This window comes from Rhinoderma darwinii, chromosome 3 (genome assembly GCF_050947455.1).
Source record: "Rhinoderma darwinii isolate aRhiDar2 chromosome 3, aRhiDar2.hap1, whole genome shotgun sequence".
NCBI lineage: Eukaryota > Metazoa > Chordata > Amphibia > Anura > Rhinodermatidae > Rhinoderma > Rhinoderma darwinii.
In genome coordinates, this window is record NC_134689.1 from 68,807,078 (window position 1) to 68,833,396 (window position 26,319).

Below are 26,319 nucleotides of genomic sequence, written 5' to 3' on the forward strand. Positions count from 1 at the left end.
TGGCCAACTTCACTTATGAAGATAAATTGGCATTAGAAACAGCTTATAGTGATAAAAATGAATGGTTAGCCTGGATAGCATACACTGCAATCCAAAATAAAAGAACTAACTGTATTGCTTGTGCAAAAGCTTAGCCACATCTGGCTGCTATACCTTTCAGGCTATCAGATAAGGAGAACCCACAAGGTCTGCAATGCATGTTATTTTTATATAATGCATCATATAATCCAGGTGATAAATTATGTAAGACATTCTCTTTATTGTAACCACCTGTGGGGAGAGATGACATCTTTCCCTTAGTAGTTGCTTACCCAGGCAACTACACCTGCTTTCTGAGGAATGGGCAAGTTAAGAAAGTAGGGAACCTCACTGAAGAGTTTTGTGAAACCACCATAGATATTGGTACTGATAATGGTAATTACTCCTCTAAATGATTTACCAACCAGACAAGGGCAAGGACTGATCTCTGATGGCTATGTGGAGACAGGAAGCTGGGACCTAGGCTACTGGCCAATTGGCAGGGAAGCTGTACTGTGGTTCAGCTTCTGATGCCATCCACTTGTTTTCAGCCCCTGAGTCTATCTGAATCACTATATGCGGTCTATTCCTGGAGGTTACTTTGACCATAGAATATACATAGATGCAGTAGGAGTACCCCGAGGGGTGCCAAATGAGTAAGGCCCGAAATCAGATTGCATCAGGCTTCGAGTCTGTATTTTTCTGGTGGTCTACGATAAATAAGAGTGTCGACTGGATTACTTATATTTATTACAATCAATATAGATTTGTTAATTATACCAGAGATGCAATAAAGGGCATTGCAGATCAGTTGGGACCTATATCTTTAATGACATGGCAAAATAGAATGGCCCTGGATATGTTACTAGCAGAAAAAGGGGGTGTCTGAGAAATGTTTGTATATTCTGTTGTACTTTTATTTCCAATAATACAGCTCCTGATGGCAGTATTACCAAGGCATTGGAAGCACTCAATTCCCTGTCCAAAGAGCTTGTGGAAAACGCTGGAATAAATGACATCTTCACTAATTGGCTTGAAGGATGGTTTGGAAAATGGAGTAACCACATATCCAGTCTATTGATTTCCTTAGCAACAGTGGATGTTGTTGCATTTCTTGCATAAGAGAATTAATTCAGAGACTTATTGACACTTCAATTACTAAAACAATGTACGAAGAGATTTTAAATGAGGACTTATGCGATGGCTTGGAAACACCCCATGATGACGGTCAAGATTCTGAAAGACTGGTAAAAACTTAAGGAGAAAATCTGTTTTGGATGTCTCACAGAACATTTCTTAATAAATTTACAACAGGGGGGGAATGTTAGGAAAGTTTTATTTTAAATTTATGTATTGGAAACTAAAAGTGTGTATTGAGCTATACAAGTTTCTCTGCAAAGGGTTTTTTGCTGACAAGGTGTTTAATATGTTATCAAGTAGAGGGGGTTGTGCAGTTTAATTCCTTTAGAGAGAGAAGTGAAGTATTAACATAAGTATCAAAGTCCAGTAAAGAGATAAAGCAGTGTAAGGACTGGTTTGAACTAGGTTTATCCCATGTATAAAAGCTATGATACTGAAGGTAGCAGCAGACATTTTGCCATAATGTCTCCTTATCGATAAGAATAAAGATGTGCATTCTCTATTCAGGTGACTCCTTGAATCTCTGTGATAAGTACATAAATTCTTCTAACACTATTCATATATAGTATAGTTTTAGGCTGGGGGTACGTGTGTGTGAGGGGGTGCGTGCGCGCATGTATGTGTGTGTGTGTGTGTGTGTGTATATATTTTGATTTTCCATATTACTAACTTTATTTTTTTTGTTTTGCAGGTTCCGCTGGGCCTATTGGACTACATCATAGATTCATTGGACTAATGCGATGATCTGCGTTCGTTTTTTTTTTTTTTTTTAATAAATTAAATAACGAGAGTCTTGTGGGGGAGGTTTTTTTTCAATAAAATTTTTTTTTCTTATCTCTCTGTTTTCTTTATACTTTATTAGTGCCTTAGTAATGGCTGTTGACTGTTTGACGATGTCCATTATTAAGGCGGGGCTTAGTATTAGCCAGTAAAAATGCTAGCAGTAACTTCCCCCCATTATCCCCCGGTACCCACCGTCACCAGGGGTGTCTGGAAGAGCTGGGTACAATCCAGTACCCGACCATCTGTAGTGATGGTCGGGCACTAGGGCGGCCACAGGCTGGTATTATTAGGCTGGGAAGGGACAAAAACCGTGGCCCTTCCCACCATGGTAATGCTAGTCTGCTGCTGCTGCTGCTATGTTGTATCTGGCAGGTTATGAAAAATGGGGGGGACCCCACGTTGCTTTTTTTTAAAAATAAAATCAATTAATGACAAAAATAAGGTGGGACCCCCCTCATTTTCATATCCAGCCAGATACAACACAGCAGCAAAAAAGCGCAGGCAGTTTAAAATCTACCTCAAAATTCCTGAAGGAATTCTGAGGCAGATTTGTTTTTCTGCCTGCAAAAAAACGGTGTAAACAGGGCCTAAGACTGTATACACACAGTGCAGTTTTGACGCGTTTTTCCTACGTAGCCGAAAAGCACATTGAAAAATGCATGCCATTTTATGGCAATTTTTTTGTTGCGGTTTTCCTCCATGAAAACATGGAGGAATCGCACTGTGTGAATACACTTTTACAAAATATTTTTTTATTGAAATAAAAACTCCCCCACACAACCCTCGGTAACCGTTTTATAGAAAAAAAATAATGTAGATGGACATAGTCCAAACGGTCCAGCGGTACCTGCAAAAAAATAAAAAATTCTTTATTAATATGAAAAATAAAAAAACAGTCCTACAGCAAACTTCTGTCTTATACCTTTTTAAAATACAGGCGTTTTTCGTGTGTTTTGTGTGTGCTTTTTTCACGTTTTTTGGTGCATAATTAGGACTCCCACTGACGATGGGAACATGCGGATTATTTTACGCACCAAAGAATTGACCCGACGACTCTTTTTTACACATCACGCTTTTTAACAACGCTCGCGTAAAAAAGCACATTGTATGTACTAACTACCCTTTTTCTTTTAAAAAAAGATCTAGACCTACCAAAACTTCAATAAGTTCCATCTATAGGGTTATAAGACCTTGCACAGATTCGTCTGCCGAGTTCATTGGGGCTGCTAGATCGCCATTCCAACTTTCTGAGTACGCCGCAAAAGATTTATTAGAAGCTACTCTTCATCTAACTAGGTCTGTCCCAAGAAGTACATACCAAGATGTGGCTCTCATGATATTTTATAGGGCAATAATCACCCCACATTTGCAATCTAAAATGTCTCCTTCCATATTCTTGTGCCAAATGTCAACAAATTATTCAGACATTTTCCAAAATTTTTGGGAATGCCCACAAACTGACTGCTGAATGGGCCCTATTCAATATATTATCAGATTCGAATAAAAATAAGTGCAGGTCGTAAGAGTATACTCTAACACTGGGCAAATCCGCAAGCAGTCCCACTTGCATTAGTTAAGTCGAAAGTCAAATATTAATTCCGTATGGAATGCAACCCTATAAAAATACACACAAATGAACGGTTCTTTTTAGCATGGCATTCCTTTCGAAACACCCGATCATTGACAGAACGTAATTCTATTCATAATTGTTTCAAATATACGGCATGGTACTTCCTAGAATTGTTACATGGTCAAACACCTGTTCGTTTATCATAATACTTTTCATGGTACTTAAAGGTGTTGACATGGGGGCGATAGATCAGGAAAGTTCATAGGGTTATCATTTTTAGATGTTTTCCTAATGTAATGCTGGTATTACATAATGTTTGACAAGACTTATTCAACTTATGTTTCTCATTCACATTTGTTGTATTATAAAGAGGACTTTTGGTTCCTCTATTGTTGTACATTACAAGGTGGCTTTTTTTAACTCCAATAAAATGAATATTAAAAAAAAAATTAGAAACATCTGACTAAGGCCTCATCATGCACATGGCAGACTGCCACCCGCTTTTTCGGGCCGTGCTCCCATACAAAGTATGGGAGCAAGGCCTGCAAAATGCGAAAGAACAGACATGTTCCATAATTTTTGGAAAATTTCTACGGCACGGACACCCATCCGTAGCGATACGGAAAGATGTCCGCGTTCAATGGAAGTGAATGGGTCAGGCAATTGCGGTCCGCAAAAACTGAGGTTTTTTACGGTCGTGTGCATGGGGCCTAAGGCCCCATGCACATGTAAGTGGTGTAATTACCTGTCTGCAGGAACAGCGCAGGGAAGTTTGGCTGCCGACCAAAGGAGCGTCCTGGGTACCATGGCAACGGCCGCCACGCCGGAAGTCGCGATTCATGCGCTTCGGCGCAGAGAATGACTAAGTCTCGCAATTGGAGGAGGTGGTGAGGAGATTTGACACATATCCGGGGGAGAACCAGAAGTGAGGGAGCAGGGAGAGTGAGCGGAAGTGGTAGTTCTTGGCGCGAAGAGACGGGGAAGAGGCGCGGTAAGAGAGACAGAGAGGAGAGAGGCCATTAAAGACCGGTGGCCCGGATAAGTTACAGAGAGGACAGCAGCAAGGGCTGCCTGACACCACAGAGGACAGGCAGGACCGGAGCGTGTCCTTGTAACCAGCGACAGAGGACCGGCGGGAGCAGAAGTGTGCCACGTGCAGCAGCCAGAGGAGCAGAGGGCGGTGCAGCAACAGAGGACCGACAGGAGTGGAGGGTGCCATCAGCAGCAGTCACAGGTACCGGTCTATAACTCCCTGACAAGGATCTTAGGTCTCTCCCTAGAGAAAGTACCCGTGCCCATGTTATAACCGGTGACTCTCGCCAAAAGTGACGTCCCTCATTAAACACAGTCACAGTGCGCATAGAAGACAAGTCCTTAAAGTGACAGACTACTCAGCCTGAGCTAGGCCCAAGATCAGTTGCGATATCATATTAAACGTGCCGGTGTCCCTGCGTTTATCCAAGAGTGTATAACTTCCGTAATCACAGTCTGTAAGAAATGCTTTGAACTGTTATTGGTGAATATTGTTGGAACAGGGGCAGACAGAAGAAACGGTCGGGTTGACAGGACTTATTGAACTATTAAAGGGACTTGTGCAAACGGTAGTGTCAACCTCACCTGTTCAGTTGCGTCCTAGGTGTGTCAGACATTTGGACCGCTGACTGAGGAGAGAGAGGGTTTGTCGCGAAAGGTAGCGGATAGCTCCGCAAGGACCCGCGGCGGTGCCAGTAGGTACGGGTAGTACACTGATTCCCATGACGCGACACACGGGCCGAGAGTGTGACTCTTACCCAAGGGTAGGCTGACAGTAGTGGGTAGCTCCCACCGTGACTGACAGCGGCGTGATCGTAGCCAAGCCTGGCAACGTGGGTTCAGGTACGACCTCTCTCCGGGGGACTTCCAGCAGGATGGAAGTCCCCAACCTCAGGATTCCTGTCTGCTCCACACAAGAGAAATTCCTGTACGTGTTATTTACAGTAAAGAAGTTGAATCAAGAAGTTGTGTCTCTTGCATTGCGTTACTGACAGTGGTGATCACTCCTACACACACGACCGTATCCGCAAATATTGATAGTAAATACGGTTCCGTATTGCTTTATACTCATCATCAAATTATGAGCAACATACCCATTTCTGCTGAATGGTATCTGCATATACGGCCCGTAGTGCATCCGTATTGCATCCGTATATTTGGATCCTCAAAAAATAAAAAAAGGCCGGGTTGATGGGAATTCAAGAACGGACATGCTCCATAATTCCTGGCACAGTTCTGCGGCACGGACACTCATCCGTAGCGATATGGAAAGGTGTCCGCGTTCAATGGAACTGAATGGGTCAGTTTTTGCAGTCCACATAAACGTACAGTACCGTTCAAAAGTTTGGGGTCACCCAGACAATTTTGTGTTTTCCATGAAAACTCACACTTATATTTATCAAATGAGTTGCAAAATGACTAGAAAATATAGTCAAGACATTGACAAGGTTAGAAATAATGATTTTTATTTGAAATAATAATTTCCTCCTTCAAACTTTGTTTTCGTCAAAGAATGCTCCATTTGCAGCAAATTACAGCATTGAAGTTCTTTGGCATTCTAGCTGTTAATTTGCTGAGGTAATCGGGAGAAATTTCACCCCATGCTTCCAGAAGCCCCTCCCACAAGTTGGATTGGCATTGAGGCCTCCTATATTTATCCAGCCTCACTGAAGGCGCTGTTATTTCTCTATCACTGGGACTTACCATGTAAGTTTGATATATCTCCGCTTACTTTGGCTGCACTACATTGCTGGACATATTTGCATACACACTCCAAAAATCACCTTCCTATGCCAAAATCGTGTAATACCCATAGATTTCTTTGAACTGGTTATTCCAGACATGAATATTGCCGTATGGAAAAGCTGTGGTATGACGGATCTCTCCCAGCTCCTTGAGAATAACCAACTAGTAGATTTTTCTTGTCTAAGATCCAAATACTCAGTGCCTGCAAGGGATCTATATAAATACTTTCAAATTCGACATTTTATGACTAGATACGGCAATCTGGACTCAGTGTGCAACCTTAAGTTAGTGGGATGGATGAACAAGAGACTCAAGGCCTTAAGTATATTTATGAGCTAATTGACACTCAAGCCACCTTTGTAAAAACATATCCTATTAAAATGTGGGAAAGGGATCTAGGGACTAGCTTTACAGACAAAGAATGGCTCAAGGCTTCTAAACTCATGCATGTCTCCTTATCATGTTCGTCCCAGGCAGAAGCTGCGATCAAAACTGCCCTACAGTGGTACTACACACCAGACCGTCTCCAACAAATGTTCCCTCATACTACTGCCCAATGTTGGAGAAACTGTGCGTCTAAGGGTACGCTAATTCATGTCTTATGGGAGTGCCCTATTATTGGTAGCTACTGGAAGGGGGTTTTCGACCTCCTAAGAGAACTACTTGGGATTCGGATCCCCATGTCACCACAGGTAGCCTTACTTTGCCTTCAGATGGACGAGATTCCTCCACAATCTCGGATCTTAATATGTAAAATATTGGTCATGGTTAAATTGGTCCTAACCCGATATTGGAAAACCCCCAGAACCCCACCCCTACCTGAGCTGGTTGCGCTGATCAACATGTCTTATGTATATGAGAGGATTATTGCATATGGGAATTTCACTTCTGGTACATTCGCTAACAGATGGAGTGTGTGGACCCAAAGTTCTTACTGTACTTCCACATAATGACCTGTCCATTATCTCTATGTAAAGACCTATATAATGTCTTAATGCAAGTAATGTGTAAGCAGATGTGGGATTAACCTTGTTTTGTTTACTTTAACCTTGTATTGGTTCTTTTTGTTCTGCTGTTTATGTGCTCATTTGGCATCTTCTGAAAATGCCTATAAAGGTCGGAATACTACATACTAATTACCAAGACATAAGATGGCAACAGATACTTGACCTGTCTCGATATATGCTGATTCAAGATAATGCACATTTCTTTGTTTGTTTATTAATTTGTAAACTTAATCTGTAAAATCTTAATAAAAACAATTGAAACAAAAAGTTGCATGTACCCCAAATTGGTAATAAAAACTACAGCTCACCCTGCAAAGAATAAGCCATCACACCACTCAATCGATGAAAAAAAAAAAAGGTATGACTCTTAGAATGTGGCAACATAAAACAATTTATTTTTAAACAAATCGTTTTTTCATTATAAAAGTGGGAAAACATGAAATAAAATTATATACATTTGGTATCATTGTAATCGTATCAACCTGTAGAATAAAGTTAACATGTCTGTTTTACCGCACGATAATTGCCGTAAAAACTAAACTCAAAAAACCATGGTGGAAAAAATGCACCCCACAAAGAATTTTTTATCAGTTCCCAGTACATTCTATGGTAGATTAAATGAGGCGATAAAAAACTACACCAAAACAAAAGCCCTCATACGGCTATGTCGACAGAAAAATACAAAAGTTATGGCTTTTGGAATGCGGGGGACAAAAAAAAGTAAATTAAAAAACTAAAATTGGCTGCGTCATAAAGGGGTTAAGCGCTTAGATGCCGAAATCAATATTGACCATTTCATCTAAAGGATTAAACTGCCGGGATTGGAGTTATCTCCGATCCCGGATTCGGAGTGGAGTATCAACTTTAATATACAGCTAACACGCGCTGCAAATGGCGCAGTACATTTATGGCTCTCAGTGCTAACTACATAGGTCCGTAAATGTAAGGCAGATGATGCCAAGAGGTTAAAATGTATCCTGTTTGATTTGGTGTCATGTTTGGTGGTCATATGGGGTCTTGGTGGGGTGATGGGATATTTCATCTAGGGTCTCTCTGGTGGGTCTTTATTTCAGGTATTCTTATGGATGGCGGGTCTCACAATCCTAAGGTCAAGGGGCACTGCATGTTAGGAAACGCCTGTCCCTTAAGGGTATGCTCCCACACAGTGGTTTCAGACGTAATTTGGGCATTTCACACCTCAAATTACGCCTGAAAAAAACGCCCCTAATACGCCTATAAACATCTGCCCATTGCTTTCAATGGGAATTACGATGTTCTGTTCCCACAAGCCTTTATTTTACGCGTTGCTGTCAAAATACGGCACGTAAAATAACGGCTCGTCAAAAAAAGTGCAGGACACTTCTTGGGACGTTTTTGAAGGCGTTTTTCATTGACTTTATTGAAAACAGCTCCGTATTTTCAGACGTTTTTGGTCACTGCGTGTGAACATACCCTTAAGATTACCATGACTACTAGTCTAGCTTCCGGTTTTAGTTGTTGAGTCTATCCCACTTCTCTGTCTTTCTTCCTATCTGATTGAAGGGTGTAGAATTTAAATCTGGTTTGGTTCTGTTTTGTTTTCTTTTCTTGTGATTTTCCTTGCTGCATGTGTTTGATCAAGCCACTGACTATACCCCGTACTTTTGCTATTTGTACTATTTGGAACTGGACCTCGGCTTGTCTCTGGATTACCCAACAACAAACTCTGTTAAAACAACCAGGGTTCTATGCCGCAAAATCCAACCTGCCTGCCTTGCGGTGGGACCTGGCAAAAACCATAGAGTAGCCTTAGACTATGTTGATCAGAGCTGTGATGGATTTTGGGTTGCGGATTTACTTGCACACTCATTCCTGACAGTCTCCAGCAGCCTTTGGGAAATTGCTCATCGAGCAATTCCATAAACTTTCACCCTGGGAATTGCTCAACCAGTGATTCCATAACACTGCAGAATAGATAACATTGACCTTTTAATTATCTGTAGTTATCTAATAGTAATTTTTTTTCTGTAAAATGGGGCAGAGCTTATACAAATTAACCCATAGGTGGGTGGATCAGGATGGGGCTTGAAAATGTCCCGCGAACAGAGACACAAACGTTGGGAGGAATAACTTCTTTGTGGTCAAAGATATTTAAAAAGTCACACTCATCTAATATGCAAAATGGCCTATAATGAATGAGGTCTGCCTATGCAGTCGTAGGGGATTCTATAATCAGGAAGACGGATAGAATTATTTGTCGCCAAGACCACCTCAACCGAATGGTTTGCTGTCTCCCTGGTGCCAGGGTTCGGCATGTGGTGGAACGGGTGGACAAATTGCTGGGAGGGGCTGGTGATGATCCAGCTGTCGTGGTCCATGTCGGTACCAACGACAGAATAAATGGTAGGTGGAGGAGCCTTAAGAATAATTTTAAAGAACTAGGCTACAAGCTGAAGGGAAGGACCTCCAAGGTTGTATTCTCAGGAATACTGCCTGTGCCATGCGCATCACAGGAAAGACAGCGGGAGCTTAGGGAGTTAAATGCATGGCTGAAGTCTTGGTGTAGAGGAGAAGGATTTGGGTTCCTAGAGCACTGGGCTGACTTTTCATTGGGGTACAAACTGTATTCTGCAGATGATTTGCACCTAAATGGAAGGGGGTCCGCTGTGCTGGGGGAGAGAATTCTAGCTGGGGTGGCGGAGTATTTAAACTAGGGCTGAGGAGGGAGGTCAATGTAGAAAAAAAAGGGGTAGCCAGGTTAGAGAGGGGTCAGACTATATTGGTGGGGGGAGAAACAGATTGTGGGGAGAGGACTGGACAACAGGATAAGGAGATCCTTTCGTTACAAAACATCAGTGTAAATAAAAAGGACCGATTAATGTCAAATCACATTTCTGATAATAAAAGTGAAAAACTGACAGGCAAGTTAAAGTGTATGTTCACAAATGCCAGAAGTCTAGCAAGTAAAATGGGGGAGCTGGAGGCCTTGATACTGGAAGAAAATATAGATATAGTTGGTGTTGCTGAAACATGGCTGGACTCTTCACATGACTGGGCTGTAAATCTACAGGGTTTTACACTTTTTCGTAAAGACAGGACAAATAGGAAAGGTGGTGGTGTATGTCTGTATGTGAGAAGTGATATGAAGGCGAGTGTGAAAGAGACAATAGTGGGTGAAGACTGTGAGGAGGTTGAAACCTTGTGGGTGGAACTAGAAAGGGAGGTAAACACTGAAAAAATTACTTTTGGTGTAATCTATAGACCCCCCAATATAACTGAGGAGATGGAAGTTCAGCTATATAAACAGATGGAGCGGGCTGCACAGGCGGGTACTGTAGTGATAATGGGAGATTTTAATTTCCGGGATATTAATTGGTGTCATGGTTCGGCTTCAACTGCAAAGGGGAGACATTTCCTCAACCTGTTGCAGGAAAATTTTATGGGCCAGTTTGTGGAAGACCCGACTAGAGGTGAAGCTCTGTTGGATCTGGTCATTTCTAATAATGCAGATCTTGTTGGGAATGTCAATGTTCGTGAAAACCTCGGTAACAGTGATCACAATATAGTTACATTTTACCTATACTGTAAAAAACAAACGCAGGCTGGGAGGGCAAAAACATTTAATTTTAAGAAAGCCAATTTCCCCAGGATGAGGGCTGCAATTCAGGATATGGACTGGGAAGAACTAATGTCAAATAATGGAACAAATGATAAATGGGAGATTTTCAAATCTACTTTGAGTTATTATAGTGCAAAATTTATTCCTACAGGTAATAAGTATAAACGACTTAAATTAAACCCCACATGGCTTACACCTTCTGTGAAAGGGGCAATACATGACAAAAAAAGGGCATTTAAAAAATACAAATCTGAGGGTACAGCTGTAGCCTTTGTAAAATATAAAGAGCTTAATAAAATCTGTAAAAATGTAATAAAATTAGCAAAAATACAAAATGAAAGGCAGGTGGCCAAGGATAGTAAAACAAATCCTAAAAAATTCTTCAAGCATATAAATGCAAAAAAGCCAAGGTCTGAACATGTAGGACCCCTAGATAATGGTAATGGGGAGTTGATCACAGGGGATCAAGAGAAGGCAGAGTTACTAAATGGGTTCTTTAGCTCTGTATATACAACTGAAGAAAGAGCAGCTGATGTAGCCGGTGCCAGTGCTGTTAATATATCGGCTGATATACTGAATTGGATGAATGTAGAGATGGTCCAAGCTAAATTAAATAAAATAAATGTGCACAAGGCTCCGGGACCAGATGGGTTACACCCTAGAATTCTTAAAGAGCTTAGTTCAGTTATTTCTGTCCCCCTTTTCATAATATTCAGAGAATCTCTAGTGACTGGTATAGTGCCAAGGGACTGGCGCAGGGCAAATGTGGTGCCTATTTTCAAAAAGGGCTCTAGGTCTTCCCCGGGTAATTATAGACCAGTAAGCTTAACATCCATCGTGGGGAAAATGTTTGAGGGGCTATTGAGGGACTATATACAGGATTATGTGACAATAAATAGCATTATAAGTGACAGCCAGCATGGTTTTACTAAGGACAGAAGTTGTCAAACTAACCTAATCTGTTTTTATGAAGAGGTAAGCAGAAGTCTAGACAGAGGGGCCGCTGTGGATTTAGTGTTTTTGGACTTTGCAAAGGCATTTGACACTGTCCCCCATAGACGCCTAATGAGTAAATTAAGGACTATAGGTTTAGAAAATATAGTTTGTAATTGGATTGAGAATTGGCTCAAGGACCGTATCCAGAGAGTTGTGGTCAATGATTCCTTCTCTGAATGGTCACCGGTTATAAGTGGTGTACCCCAGGGTTCAGTGCTGGGACCACTATTATTCAACTTATTTATTAATGATATAGAGGATGGGATTAATAGCACTATTTCTATTTTTGCAGATGACACCAAGCTATGTAATATAGTTCAGACTATGGAAGATGTTTGTGAATTGCAGGCAGATTTAAACAAACTAAGTGTTTGGGCATCCACTTGGCAAATGAAGTTTAATGTAGATAAATGTAAAGTTATGCATCTGGGTACCAACAACCTGCATGCATCATATGTCCTAGGGGGAGCTACACTGGCGGATTCACTTGTTGAGAAGGATCTGGGTGTTCTTGTAAATCATAAACTCAATAACAGCATGCAGTGTCAATCAGCTGCTTCAAAGGCCAGCAAGATATTGTCGTGTATTAAAAGAGGCATGGACTCGCGGGACAGAGATGTAATATTGCCACTTTACAAAGCATTAGTGAGGCCCCATCTAGAATATGCAGTTCAGTTCTGGGCTCCAGTTCATAGAAAGGATGCCCTGGAGTTGGAAAAAATACAAAGAAGAGCAACGAAGCTAATAAGGGGCATGGAGAATTTAAGTTATGAGGAAAGATTGAAAGAATTAAACCTATTTAGCCTTGAAAAAAGACGACTAAGGGGGGACATGATTAACTTATATAAATATATTAATGGCACATACAAAAAATATGGTGATATCCTGTTCATTGTAAAACCCCCTCAAAAAACAAGGGGGCACTCCCTCCGTCTGGAGAAAAAAAGGTTCAAGCTGCAGAGGCGACAAGGCTTCTTTACAGTAAGAACGGTGAATTTATGGAATAGCCTACCGCAGGAGCTGGTCACAGCAGGGACAGTAGATGGCTTTAAAAAAGGGTTAGATAATTTCCTAGAACAAAAAAATATTAGCTCCTATGTGTAGAAATTTTTCCTTCCCTTTTCCCTTCCCTTGGTTGGACTTGATGGACATGTGTCTTTTTTCAGCCGTACTAACTATGTAACTATGTAACTATGTAACTATGTAACTATGCAGCCTGTATCCACCCGCCCTGCCCCCCTCATAAGGATAACCATAATCTACACTCTTATATCACACCAAAGAAGAACACTAAGCAGTGTAAGTACTGCTGTACAACTTACACTGTTACAAAGCTGCAGTCTGGGCTGGTCTGACAAAGATATCGGCAGGGCTTCCTTACGTACTCTCTTGTCAGGGTGCAGGCTGAGGCTCTAATTATTGTAGCAGCACAGCAGAGAAAAGACTGCTGTCTGCGGCTCCACCTGTCAGCACTCACACTGTAGAGGAGAGGGAGGAGCATTGTTCGTCTCCTACACTGTTCTCTGACATACATCCGACTGTCCGTGCCCTCTGTCTTGTTTCTCTCCAAAATACACCAGTTTTGCTATTAAGTCCGTCTTCCCGGAGGCAAGGGAGGATGTGAGATTAAGAAAAATAAAATAAATCACATCAGCTGGCGCCGCCCCCCCCCCCTCCCCTCAAGCTACCGTTGTAGGCCCAGGACCTCAAGTGCCTAATGGCGAATACAGCCCTGCAGGTTCCACAGAGAGTCATCAGACCATTAGGTCTCAGGACTGTATCCACTAGTGTCACTTTCTGTGTGCATTTGTGTGGGAGTTGTAGTCCTTTCCTCTGTATATCTTGGAGGCTGCAGGTTCGCTCTGACAAGAGCAGACTCCAGACTCACAGAGCTTCTATACTATTCTGGTAGATAGTCCTTATATTAATTTCAGTGCTCCAACATGTTTCACCAGCCTCTTTTACTGGCTCTTTAGGGAGCAAACTGGCAACATAACAGGACCGTATTGATAATGGCAACCAGAACACAGGATTGTTGCTGCTATATACTCATAACCACGCCCCTTCCCTGTTCACACCCCCCCTGTATCCAATCTAGAGCTAGACAGGCGCGGCTAGAGAGCTCAGCGCCACCTATTCTCTGATCTAAAAGAGGCGGGAGCTGGGCATGTGAGAGAGTAACCATGTGGACCAAACAGCGCTTCCCCACAGCTCAGTAAACAAAAAGGAGCTATCAGATCTCCCCCTGATCAGGAAACATTGCAGCAGAGTGCATTGCAGAGAAATCTCACAAACCATTTATCCAGTGACCACAAGAGTGGACGCTGCATCATATAGATAGTAATAAACCAGTCTCCTAAAACTCACACATTATCGGGACATATTCGATGGATATATGTGACACCCTGTGATACTTCACTTGTGTGGGTGACACATCAGGTAAAATTGAATGCCGGTCTGTGGATCAACGCAAAATAGAGTGGCTGCATTATGCTAATGATGCATAGGTCTGGACTCCTATTATCCTCCTACACTTCACAAAAAGCAGCCAAAACTGACATTCTCATTAAGTCCTGCTGGACTAACAGATTTCATCCGGTGGATCAATCTGTATTCTACCTGAAGAATCGTTTTATCCCAGTTACCCCCCTCTACAGTTTTTGGGAACAACCTGGATTCCCATAAATTTCATGGAAGCAGGATTACACCGATATACCGTATGGACATGTCGGGAGATTGGTGTATCTCTCTCATTTTGGATATCATTAACCCCTTCCCGCTTTTGGGTGTGACTGTACGTCCAGATACAAAGTGCGTTCCCGCACTCGGGCATACAGTCACGCCCTGTAGATAAAGCGAGCACAGGAGCTGTACGCACTTTATCTTCAGCGGCTGTCAGCTGTCATACACAGCTGATATCCCGCTACAATGGCTGCGATGGCTGTTACCGCCGATCGCAGTCATTTAACCCTCAATGCGGCTGTCAATGGCGTCCATCGCATTGAAGTATTTGACAGAGGGAGGGAGCTCCCTTTGTACCCCCCTGGGCCCCCCGCGATGTATCGCGGTTGGCAATGGTTGCTATGGCAACCAGGAAGCCATTGCTAGGCTTCCTGGTTGCGCAGGTACGGAAGCCTATTAGGTCCTGCCCGAGGCAGGACCTAATACGCTAACTGTCAGATGATGAATGACAGTTACAATACACTGCACTACATAAGTAGTGCAGTGTATTGTACCGGGGATTAGAAGACCAGATCTTCAAGTCCCCAGGTCAGTGTAAAAAAAAAAGTGAAAAAAGTAAACAAAAATGTTAACGTAAAATAAATAATTAAAAGTTTTAACCCCTTAATGACCAGCCTATTTTAATTAATGACCGAGCCATTTTTTAAGTTTTTCCATCGTCGCATTCCAAGAGCTATAACCTTTTTATTTTTGCGTCGAAATAGCTGTATAAGGTCTTGTTTTTTGCGGGACAAGTTGTATTTTTTAATAGCACCATTTTGGGGGACATATTATTTATTGATTAACTTTTATTAACTTTTATTTGGGGGGAAATAGAAAAAAACCTGAAATTTTGCCACTCTTTTTCGTGTCTTAAATCTACGCCGTTTAACGTGTGATATAAATAACACAATAACTTTATTCAGCGGGTTGTTACGATTGCAACGATACCAAATTTGTATAGTTTTTGTATGTTTTACTACTTTTACACAGTAGAAACGCTTTTTTTTCAAAATTATTTATTTTTGCGTCTCCATATTTGAAGAGCCGTAACGTTTTTATTTTTTCGCCGATGCGGTTGTATGAGGACTTTTTTCTTGCGGGAAGACTTGTCGTTTTTATTGGTACCATTGTGGAGTAGATGCGACTTTTTGATCACTTTTTATCACATTTTTTTAGTCAGGATTCACAGAAAACAGCAATATTTCCATAGTTTTTTATTACATTTTTTACGACGTGCGGGTTAAATAATGTAATAGATTTATAGTCGGGGTCGTTACGGACGCGGCAAGACCAAATATGTTTAACTTTTTAACTTTATTTTGTTTTTTTAATAGTAAAGCATTTTGTAAGGGGAAAAGCTGGGTTTTTCATTTTTTTTCAAATTTTTTTTAATCAACTTTATTAAACTTTTTTTTTACTTTTTTTACTAGTCCCACTAGGGGACTATAATATGCGATTCTGCGATCGCTATTATAATACACTGCAATACTTTTGTATTGCAGTGTATTACTGCCCGTCCGTTTAAAACGGACAGGCATCTGCTAGGTCATGCCCCCGGCATGATCTAGCAGGCATTCGCTCCAGGCAGTCCTGGGGGTCTTTAATAAGCCCCCGGCTGCCATTGGAGACACAGACACTCGGCGATCGTATCGCCGGGTGTCGGTGGGAGAGAGAGGGAGCTCCCTCCCTTTCTCCAAAACCACTCAGATGCGGTGCTCGCTATTGAGCACCGCATCTGAGGGGTTAAACGGGTGAGATCGATGCTAATATCGATCTCACCCGGCAGAGCAGGGACGGCCCCAGCCCTCAGCTACCTCTGGCAGCTGAGAGCAAGGAGATTTGACAGCTCCCTGCTCTGTTTACTTATTCCGATGCCGCGACGTAAAAAGTCTATGGCATCGGAATAAGGCCCGTTAGTGACCGACGTAAAAAGACTATGGGTCGGTCACTAACGGGTTAACTAATAAAAACAATAATCACCCTGTTTCCCTGATCAACTCCTTTATTATTAGAAAAAAAATGAAAACATGAAAAAAAAACTATACATAATAGGTATCGCCGCGTTTGGAACGGCCTGATCTATAAAAATGTCACATTATTTTTACTGCACGGTGAACACCGTAAAAATTGTTAATATAAAACAATGACAGCATTTTATTTTTTGGTCATCTTGTCTCATAAAAAATGTAATAAAAAGTGATCAAAAAGTTTCAAGTAACGCAAAATGGTACCAATAGAAACTACAGTTCGTCACGCATAAAACAAGCCCTCCCGCAGCGATATCAACTAAAAAATAAAAAAGTTATGGCGGTCAGAAAATGGCGACACTAAAACATTATTTTTTTTTTAGAAAAGAGTATTTTTATTGTGGGGACGATATATAAAAACGATATAGATTTGGTGTCGCTGTAATCGTATCGACACACAGAATAAAGTAAACATGTTGTTTATACTGCACGGTGAACACTGTAAAAAAAAACGTGCTAGAATGGCTGTTTTTTGGTTTCCTCATCTCCCAAAAAATTTAATAAATAGTGATAAAACAAATCGCATGTACCCCAAAATGGAACCAATAAAAATGACAGCTCATTCCACAAAAAACAAGCCCTCACACAGCTCCGTCAACGGAAAAATAACACGTTATCACTCTCAAAACGCAATGATGCTAAATGATGCTAAATGACGGCCCAGACTCATTTTTTAGAACCAGTAGAATTTCACTAAATACACTACATCGTCATTTGCTGGACACCACAGGTGGACCCTGTAGATGCAGCTGAAATGAGGAAACTTTAGGGCCTTGTGCGCCTTATAGGGCTAGTGAAGAAGTCAAATATAAGGCAATATATATTTTGTATAATACCCAATAAACCCTGCCTGTGCATAAAGAATTGGTTCAAAGCGTACCACACCAATCCATGGATTATTCATTCACCCTATTATTACATCATCCTACTATGACCTGTTGCACTCCGCCCAGTTTACATATGCCCTGATGTACTCCACCCAGTTTACATATACCCTAATGTACTCCGCCCAAGCTTACATATACCATGATGTACTCCGCCCAGCAGACATATGCCCTGATGTACCCCGCCCAGCTTACATATACCCTGATGTACTCCGCCCAAGTTTACATATACCATGATGTACTCCGCCCAGCTCACATATGCCCCCACATTATAAGCTGAAATATCAGTAAAACACCAAGCAAAGTCTGTGCTTCAAAAGCCAAATGGTAGTCCAACTAAGCCTGGCAGTGTGCCCAAACTGCAATTTATAACCACATATGGGGTATTACTGTATTCTGAAGAACCCGCTTAACAATTTATGGGATGTGTGTCTACGGTGGTACAAGCTGGGCACAACACATTGGGCACTGAAATGGCACATCTGTGGAAAACAGCAATTTTCAATCTGCAATATCTATTGTTTACTCATTTTGCAAAACACTTGTGCAGTCAAAATGCTCACTACACCCCTAGATAAATTCTTTGAGGGATCTAGTTTCCAAAATGGGGTAATTTTTCGGGAGTACCACTGTACTGATACTATAGCTCAATGCAACATGGTGTCAAAAAACGAATCTTGTAAAATCTTGTGTGTCCAAATAGCAGTTTATGACCACGTGTGGGGTATTTCCCTACTCTGGAGAGAATGCTTTACAGATGTTATGGTGCTTTTTCTCTTTTTTTTGGGTTGAGAAAATGAAAAATTTTGAACTAATGCTAGGTGTTATTGGAAAATAATTGAATTTTTCATTTTCACTGCCCATTTGAAATAAAATCTATGAGACACCTGTGGGGTCAAAATGCTCACTACCCCCCCTAGATAAATTCCTCAATGGGTGTAGTTTGCCAAATGGAGTCACTTTTGGGGAGTTTCCACTGTACTGGTACCTAAAACCAATCCAGCAAAATCTGCTCTCCAAAAGCCAAATGGCGCTCCTTCCCTTCTGAGCCCTGATGTGTATTCATACAGTGGTTTATTACCACATATGGGGTATTTCCGTACTCTGGAGAAGTTGCTTTACAAATGTTGGGGTGCTTTTCCTCATTTATTTGTTGAAAAATAAAAATTCTGAGGTAAAGCTACATCTTATTGAAAAATAATTAATTTTTCATTTTCACTGCCCAATTGTAATGAAATCTATGAAATACCTGAGATGTCAAAATGATCATTACACCCCTAGATGAATTCCTCTAGGGGTGTAATTTCCCAAATGGAGTAACTTTTCGGGGGTTTCCTTTGTTTTTTCACCACAAGACCTCTTCTAACCTGACATGGTGCCTAAAATATAATTTAAGAAAAGGAAGGCCGAAAAATCCACTAGGTGCTCCTTTGCTTCTGGGGCCATTGTTTCAGGCCCGTAGCATACTAGGGCCACATGTGGGATATTTCTAAAAACTGCAGAATCACGGAAATAAATATTCAGTTGTGTTTTTCTTGTAAAAACCTTCAGTATTACAGGAACAATGGATTAAAATGGAATTTCTGCAAAAATAATGAAATTTGCAAATTTCTCTTCCCCTTTGCTTTAATTCCTGTGAAACGCATAAGGGGTTAAGAAACTTTCTAAAAGCTATTTTGAATACTTTAAGGGGTGCAGTTTTTAAAATGGGGTGATTTGTGGGGGTTCCTAATATATAAAGCCCTCAAAGCTACTTCAGATCTGAACTGTTCCCTAAAAAAATAGCCTTTTGAAATTTTCTTGAAAATATGAGAAATTGCTGCTAAATTTATAAGCCTTGTAACGTCCTAGAAAAATAAATGGATGTTCAAAAAATGATGCAAACATAAAGTAGACATATGGGAAATGTTAACTAGTATCTATTTTGTGTGGTATTACTATCTGTCTTACAAGCAGATACATTTGAATTTAGAAAAATGCGAATTTTTGCAAATTATCTCAAAATTTTGGTGTTTTTCACAAAAAATATTGAATTTATCGACCATATTTTTTCACTAACATAAAGTACAATATGTCACGAGAAAACCATTTCAGAATCGCTTGGATAGGTAAAAGCATTCCAAAGTTATTACCACATAAAGTGACCCATGTCACATTTAAAAAATGAGGCTGTGTCATTTTGTTCAAAAGTGGCTGCATCCTTAAGGGGTTAAAATGATCCTGCATCTTCCATCTAAATTTGTGCTTGGTTTTACCAACATAGTCCATCAGACACTCACATATAGCCAGGTATACAATGCTGCTGGATGTACCGTTAATGAAATCTCTGATTTCAAACTGTTTACCCGTTGCTGAGCTGGTAAATGTGCATGACGGCAATAACTGGTCACAGACAAGGCATGTTCCACATCTAAATGGCCCCATTGGCTTTCTGGACAGCCAATTATCCTGTGGCTGTGGTGGGGCATAATGGTTGTTGACTAGGCGATCCCTTAGGCTCCTCCCTCTACGAAAGGTAATTTGAGGTCTTGGGCGTACGAGGGTAATGCATTGACGAAGGGACATAGTATGTAATCTATATGCGTTCCAATGTACTGGTTTATACTCCCCATCCAATACAATTGGTCTTCCCTTTAGGGGTGCTATCCCCTTATGGATTTTGGGAAGTGAGTAAAATGTGGTCAGAACTAGGAATAAAACACATATTTTTGGATTATTAAGTGCCTGTTGGTGCAGCCTGTGGGAATTTTCTGTGTACCAATACCCATTGTTTTGCGAATAAAAACATCTGGTTAGATAAGTTTGCGCACAGCATAACTTGTGCTTCATCGGACATGATGTACTGCTACAAGTTCAAATGGTTGTCTATGCTTATATCCAGTAGCCAATTGCTATACGCCACACACTTTAATAACCCCCCCCCCCCCCGTCCTTTAGCTCTTGAACAACTGACACTCGGTCTGGCTTTATGTGAAGTGATTTCAGAACACCCCAATATTTTGTTTTGCTGATGTGTGCCTGCTAGTATAGTTTTCGCATCGATTTCCTCGTGCTACTCCTAATCCTCTCCTGGATGTCTGCAACAGTAATGGGTGTCCGAACACGTGGTTGTTTATATATTTTTTTGGCAACGGCCACAGATCCTGTGTTACGTCACTTCTGCACCAAACCACGTATTTTGCTGGAATGGAAAGGTCCAAAAATTGAACAGAAAAACTGTCCTGTGTTTCTTTCAATGAGCCTGTGTGTGAACATAGGCCCCGCAATGCTTTTTTGAATCGAAAAGTGTTTTACACGCTCGCGCGCAACACTTATGCCCTCACACAAGAATACCACATGCGTAGCAGGGAAGGATACAATGGGCTGCATTCATTTCTTAAACTGCTCAAGTAAATTAAAGATGACGGAGCTCTGGTTGGTTGCTATTGGCAAAAGACAGTTTTATTGTAATACAGTTTTGACGAAAGAGGTCCAATATCCTATGCAAACTAGAAAAGGAAAATTGGGTTCTGTTTTTCCTGGCCCACTGCTCTGGTAAATTAAAGAGGACAGAGCTCTGGTTGGTTGCTATGGGCAAAAGACAGTTTTATTGTAATACAGTTTTGACGAAAGAGGTCCAATATCCTATGCAAACTAGAAAAGGAAGACTGGGTTCTGTTTTTCCTGGCCTGCCCTGTAATCTATTGCACTACAATTTAAACTCAGATACAATCTTCACAGGGTATGTTCACATGTAGCGTAAATACTGCAGATTTTCCGCAATGTATTTCATTGTGAATAATGTGCAGTATATTACAGTAGTAACAGAGTGGATGAGATTTGAACAAATCACATCCACACACTGCGTAAAAAATCAGCCGAAAAACTGTTCATAAATTGACCTGTGGTGTGTTTCTTTAATCTGCAGCATGTCAATTTATTTTGTGAAATCGCTGATTTTCTGTTGCGGGTTTTCGCCATTGAATTTAATGGGGAGGTAAAACCCACAGCAGATAGCAGATGTTGCAATTTTGTGCGATTCCGCCACAAAAATTGTAACTCAGAAAAAAATGGTTATACTTACCTGTAGTCACGGCGACGCGTCCCTCAGATGTCCTGCACAATCAATTGACAGGTTAAGTTACATTCAATGTAAACGAAATACAGAAAATCTTTAGAAGATAAGTATATAAAGCAAACAGGTTGCCTTACATTAATAAATGTGTTTTCAAAATAGTCTAATTATCACAGAATATTCATCAATTTCATAGTTTTAAAGATTTTACATTTTATGAAAAATTATTTCCAAAACATTTGTAATAAGTTTAAGACCAGAGAGTAAACATAGAAAGATAACATATTTAGGGGGAGGGGGCAGGGGGATGATAAACTGGTGGTGGGGGGAGGAGGATGTACCCAAAATCAAAAATGGAATTTAAGAAAAGTCCAGACAATTATTACATGTATATGTTGATTTAATAAGAGAGAAGCCTCTTTAAATTCCCCAGGAATTCCACATGGCCTTAAATTTCATATATGATTTTTAGTCTCCCAATGCGCTATTTCTTCTAGACGATATATATTATCAACCTTTAACTTCCATACAGAAAGTGGGGGAGGATGAGATGCTTTCCAACATTTTGATAATAGCAGCCAGGCTAATGATAATAAATGTCTGGCTAATCTAAGGTTTCCAACTTTAGCGCCTTGGGGAAATAAATGTAAAAGGATGATTTCTTTATTAAGCTGCATTTTACAGACTGTGTTAAAATGTAATACTTTCCACAACGGTGTGACAACAGATCATGGCCACCACATATAAATACATGTACCCCTTTCACCTCCACATTTCCAACAGGTAACTGGGTTGTTTGAATCAATTCGGTTAATTTTCTCAGGAGTCATATACCATCTTGTAAGAACTTTAAAGGCATTCTCCTGTACTCTAACACATCTTGAATCTAACTTAGGAGCTAGGAACATGGTATTTATTTGCGTATCCGTAAGCTCTATGTCAAGGTCTGTCTCCGAAGCCCTTATAGATGTTAAAAGGCAGGAATCCATATAGGAGCTTGATAATAAGTGTTTGTATGTAGAAAAAATAATTTTAATAGGAAGCCAATGAACTAAGACTAAAGATTCAAACCAAGATGGTGACCTAATTGTATTATACAGTAGAGCAGGAAACTAATTTTAGGCAAGTCTAAAGAGAACACACATTTCCTGAATTGAAGGGATAGAGCCAAATTCTGATAAAGTGGTATAGGGCTTCTTGTTCTGCAGAAGTGATACTGGTATTGCGCTATTACCCATAACAAACAAAAATAGATTGATCTCTCAATTAAAGGGTTGGTGAAGGGAAGGATGAGAGAGGACATGAGATGTTTATTGATTTCCAAGTCAGGAAAGTTGCTTTCAATAAGGCCTTATTTGGTATAGAGATAGGTTGTTACAGTTTAAAATTAAGTAAGCGGTAATTGAGAAATAGATTCCTCTACTTGAATCCAAAGTTTATGAGGTGGACTTCTCATCCAGCCCAGAACTCTATCTACTTGATCCGCTTTATAATATAAAGAAGGGTCCGGTAAACTTATACCACCCTTTCGATCATGTCTTGAGAGTGTCTTAAAGGAATTCTGGGATTTTTGGATTTCCAAATAAAAGAAGAAAAAATTATTCCAATAGAGATAAAAAATTAATATGGAATACTGATAGGCAGAGTCTGGAATAGATACATCAATTTTGGCAAAACAATACATTTAGGCAGATTCTTGCTGGAACATTCCAAAGTTCTATGATTTTTGGTATATCATGTAGTAAAGGTAAATAATTCAATTTATATACATATATATATATATATATATATATATATATATATATATATATATATATATATATATATATATATATATATATATATATGAGAGGTCTGCAGTGATGTTAATCCCTAGGTAACTTATTGTGTCTCGTGACCAATCATATGGGAAATCCTCAAGTAGATATGCTTTTTCTAATGGAGAAAGGGCGATGTCTAAAACCTGTGATTTAGATTAATTTATGTTCGAGATCGTGACAAACGTGCCAAAGAGCGATTTCAAATAAGGGTGTAACTTTTTTTTTTAATCCGCTGTTTTCCACAGCAGATATTTCACACGAAAAATTGCACCACAATTTGGTGCATTTTTTGGGCGGAAATTACCTGCAATCTCCATGTCGGATACGCTGTGTACTTTTATGCAGCGTATCTGCCCTGTCTAAATATATACAAACTGTCACTGGGCTTGCTGGACTAAGTGGCTTGCGAATAAGTGGAGTAAAACAATTTTTGTTAAAAGAGTTTATAGTATTGAGTGATTTTTGTGGACTGCTTGAGTGGTCGCATATAGAATATAGCAATGTTCTTTGTTGTGCAGCTTGTGTAATAACTATTGATACAATTTCAAAACCTTTTTTTCTATTCTGCTGAGAACCTAATTAAGGGGAGGGGTTAAATGTTCTCGTGTGCTATAATTTAATCTCTTCCTGCCACAGCCATTTTTCAGATTTTAATTTTCATCTTTCCCTTACCACCTTCTAAAAGCCAAAATTTTTTTTTTATGTTTCATTGACGAGTTGTAGTTTTTTTTATTGTACCATATAATGTACTGGGAAACTGGAAAAAAATTATTTGTGGGGTGTAATGGGAAGTGCGCCGAAATGCACATCGGGGTGGATGCCAAGCTGTTGCTCTGTTCAGTTACTACATCATGGGTCAGTATGATTGCTTCTGACTAACTAAACTGTACCATAGGCATATATGTAATACGCTGTTGAAATTACTATTTTCTATGTATTCCTATGCTGACAGTATGTATTATACCTATACTCTGTCCCCTATTAATTAGGGCATTCTGATTAGGCTGTCCCCTTTTTAGTGTGTCTGTGGACCATTTTTATATGTATTTATAATTTGTTAATAAAGATGTCCTTATTTTTTTTTATACCTAATAGTTGCTATCTGCATCTTTCTTTCATCTTTGGTATAAATAAAAATTACATGTTAACTGTACTCTGTGGGTCAATATGATTGCGGCGATACCAAATTTATATAGTGTTTTTACGATTTACTACTTAGAAGGAAAAAATAAAATTTGCTTTGTGTCTCCATGTTTTCAAAGCCATAAGTCTTATTTCTCCGTTGATTGAGAGATGTGAGGGCTTATGTTTTGCGGGGTGGGCGGTATTTTTTATAACATACGTACTGAGTTGGACTTCGCTGGATATACCCAGTCCATGTCTACTGGACGCCAGGTCTGGCACACGGCGTTTTGTATGCTGGGGATGTTTCATGTGCCATGTAAATATCATGGTTGACCGTTATTGACATTATATTTCAGCTGTGATATTTATTACTATCCTTAAAGGTAACTAATTTCTCTCCATCATTCTATTGGTCACAATATGGCGTGCCCTTTTTTTTCTATTATAAATGCTCCACTCATCTTTTCCACCTCAAAACCCCTTGAGAAAGCTGACGGCGAAATGCGCGTCGGGTTCCTGAGGTGGTGGTCGTTCTTGTGATACATGTACTAAAAAAGATATATTGTAATAATTATGTGTTGGTTTACTACATAGTCTTGTGGTATTTATAGGTGTTGTTTCTAGATGGTATACCATGTTACATACTAAGAGGGACATCAGATTATGGATAGGTCTAACTGTAGTTTTTATTGGTACCATTATGGGATACATACGAGTTTTTAATCCCATTTTATTCTCTTATTTGTGGAAGATGAGGTGACCAAAAACACAGCAAGTCTGTCTGTTTATATTTTTTTACTGCGTTCACTGTGCAGGTTAAATAATGTTAAACTGGAATACAGATGTAGCCAGCTTGATATTGACTTTTAACGCATTAAATACACAATGGCAAGATCCTTTATCTTGACTGTTTCATTTTTTTCTTTATCAAAGATTTTTATTTTGAAAATATAATAGAGCATATAAAACGTTTCACTAATTTGCAAAGAATTTTGTACGCAGTGCAAGATAGTACCTTCACATCGTAGAAATATTACAGAAACATATGAACATCATTAGGAGGTAGCCTCCCAACCAGCAAGGTTTAGCATCAATATGAAATTCAATGGCAAGAAACAGTACCATGTTCACAGCAGAAATAGTGCAATATTTAGGGAAACCAGTCCCTACAATTGGGTAAGAATTGGCACGTATAAGTGCATATGTAAACGTAAATTCACACAGACACAAGACAACAAAGTGAAACACATACGGTCAGCGCACACCAAGCTTAGCTATATAAGCTGTTCAGAAGAGGCCATCCAATCAGAGAGACAGATCAGCACCACCCCGGAATCCAGACCATACTGCCCAAGTTTGGACAAAGAGCACAGATTTGCCCCGATCAGCGGACATCAACTCCTCCATCCTCATAATCCAGTTCAACTCCGTTACCCATTCCTGCAAAGAAGGCACAGTACTAGACTTCCAGTGTCGAGGGATTACCTTTCTCGCTGCGGTCAGAAAATGCCTAAAGACACCCTTTTTGAGGTGTGGGAGTGATCCAGGAACCATGGAAAGTAGTCCAATAGAAGCTGAGGTCAGAACCTCAGTGCTAAAAAGCTTGTTACTCAGATCAAAATTTTTTGCCCAGAAGGGATGGAGCTTGGGACAGTCCCACCAAATGTGCAACATAGTTCCAGGAGCCTCCCCACACCTCCAACAATCAGCAGACACATAAGGAAATATCCTATGCAACAGGGCAGGACAACGGTACCATCTGGTGAGTATCTTATAGTTCTTCTCCTGAGCAAAA

General features: G+C 40.2%; 1 protein-coding gene across 11 annotated transcripts in view; it reads right to left on the minus strand.

Moving 5' to 3' along the window:
• KCNIP1 (potassium voltage-gated channel interacting protein 1) overlaps positions 1–26,319 on the minus strand; it is a 1,275,893-nt gene that overhangs the window by 156,953 nt on the left and 1,092,621 nt on the right. Inside the window, exon 9 of one of the 11 annotated variants that reach the window (XM_075856395.1) lies at positions 21,589–21,620. The exons of the other annotated variants lie outside the window; for them this stretch is intronic. Coding sequence (XP_075712510.1) covers positions 21,612–21,620 — 9 coding nt within the window. The 3' untranslated portion in view covers positions 21,589–21,611. The remainder of the gene's footprint in view (positions 1–21,588; positions 21,621–26,319) is intronic. 11 annotated transcript variants of the gene reach the window in all.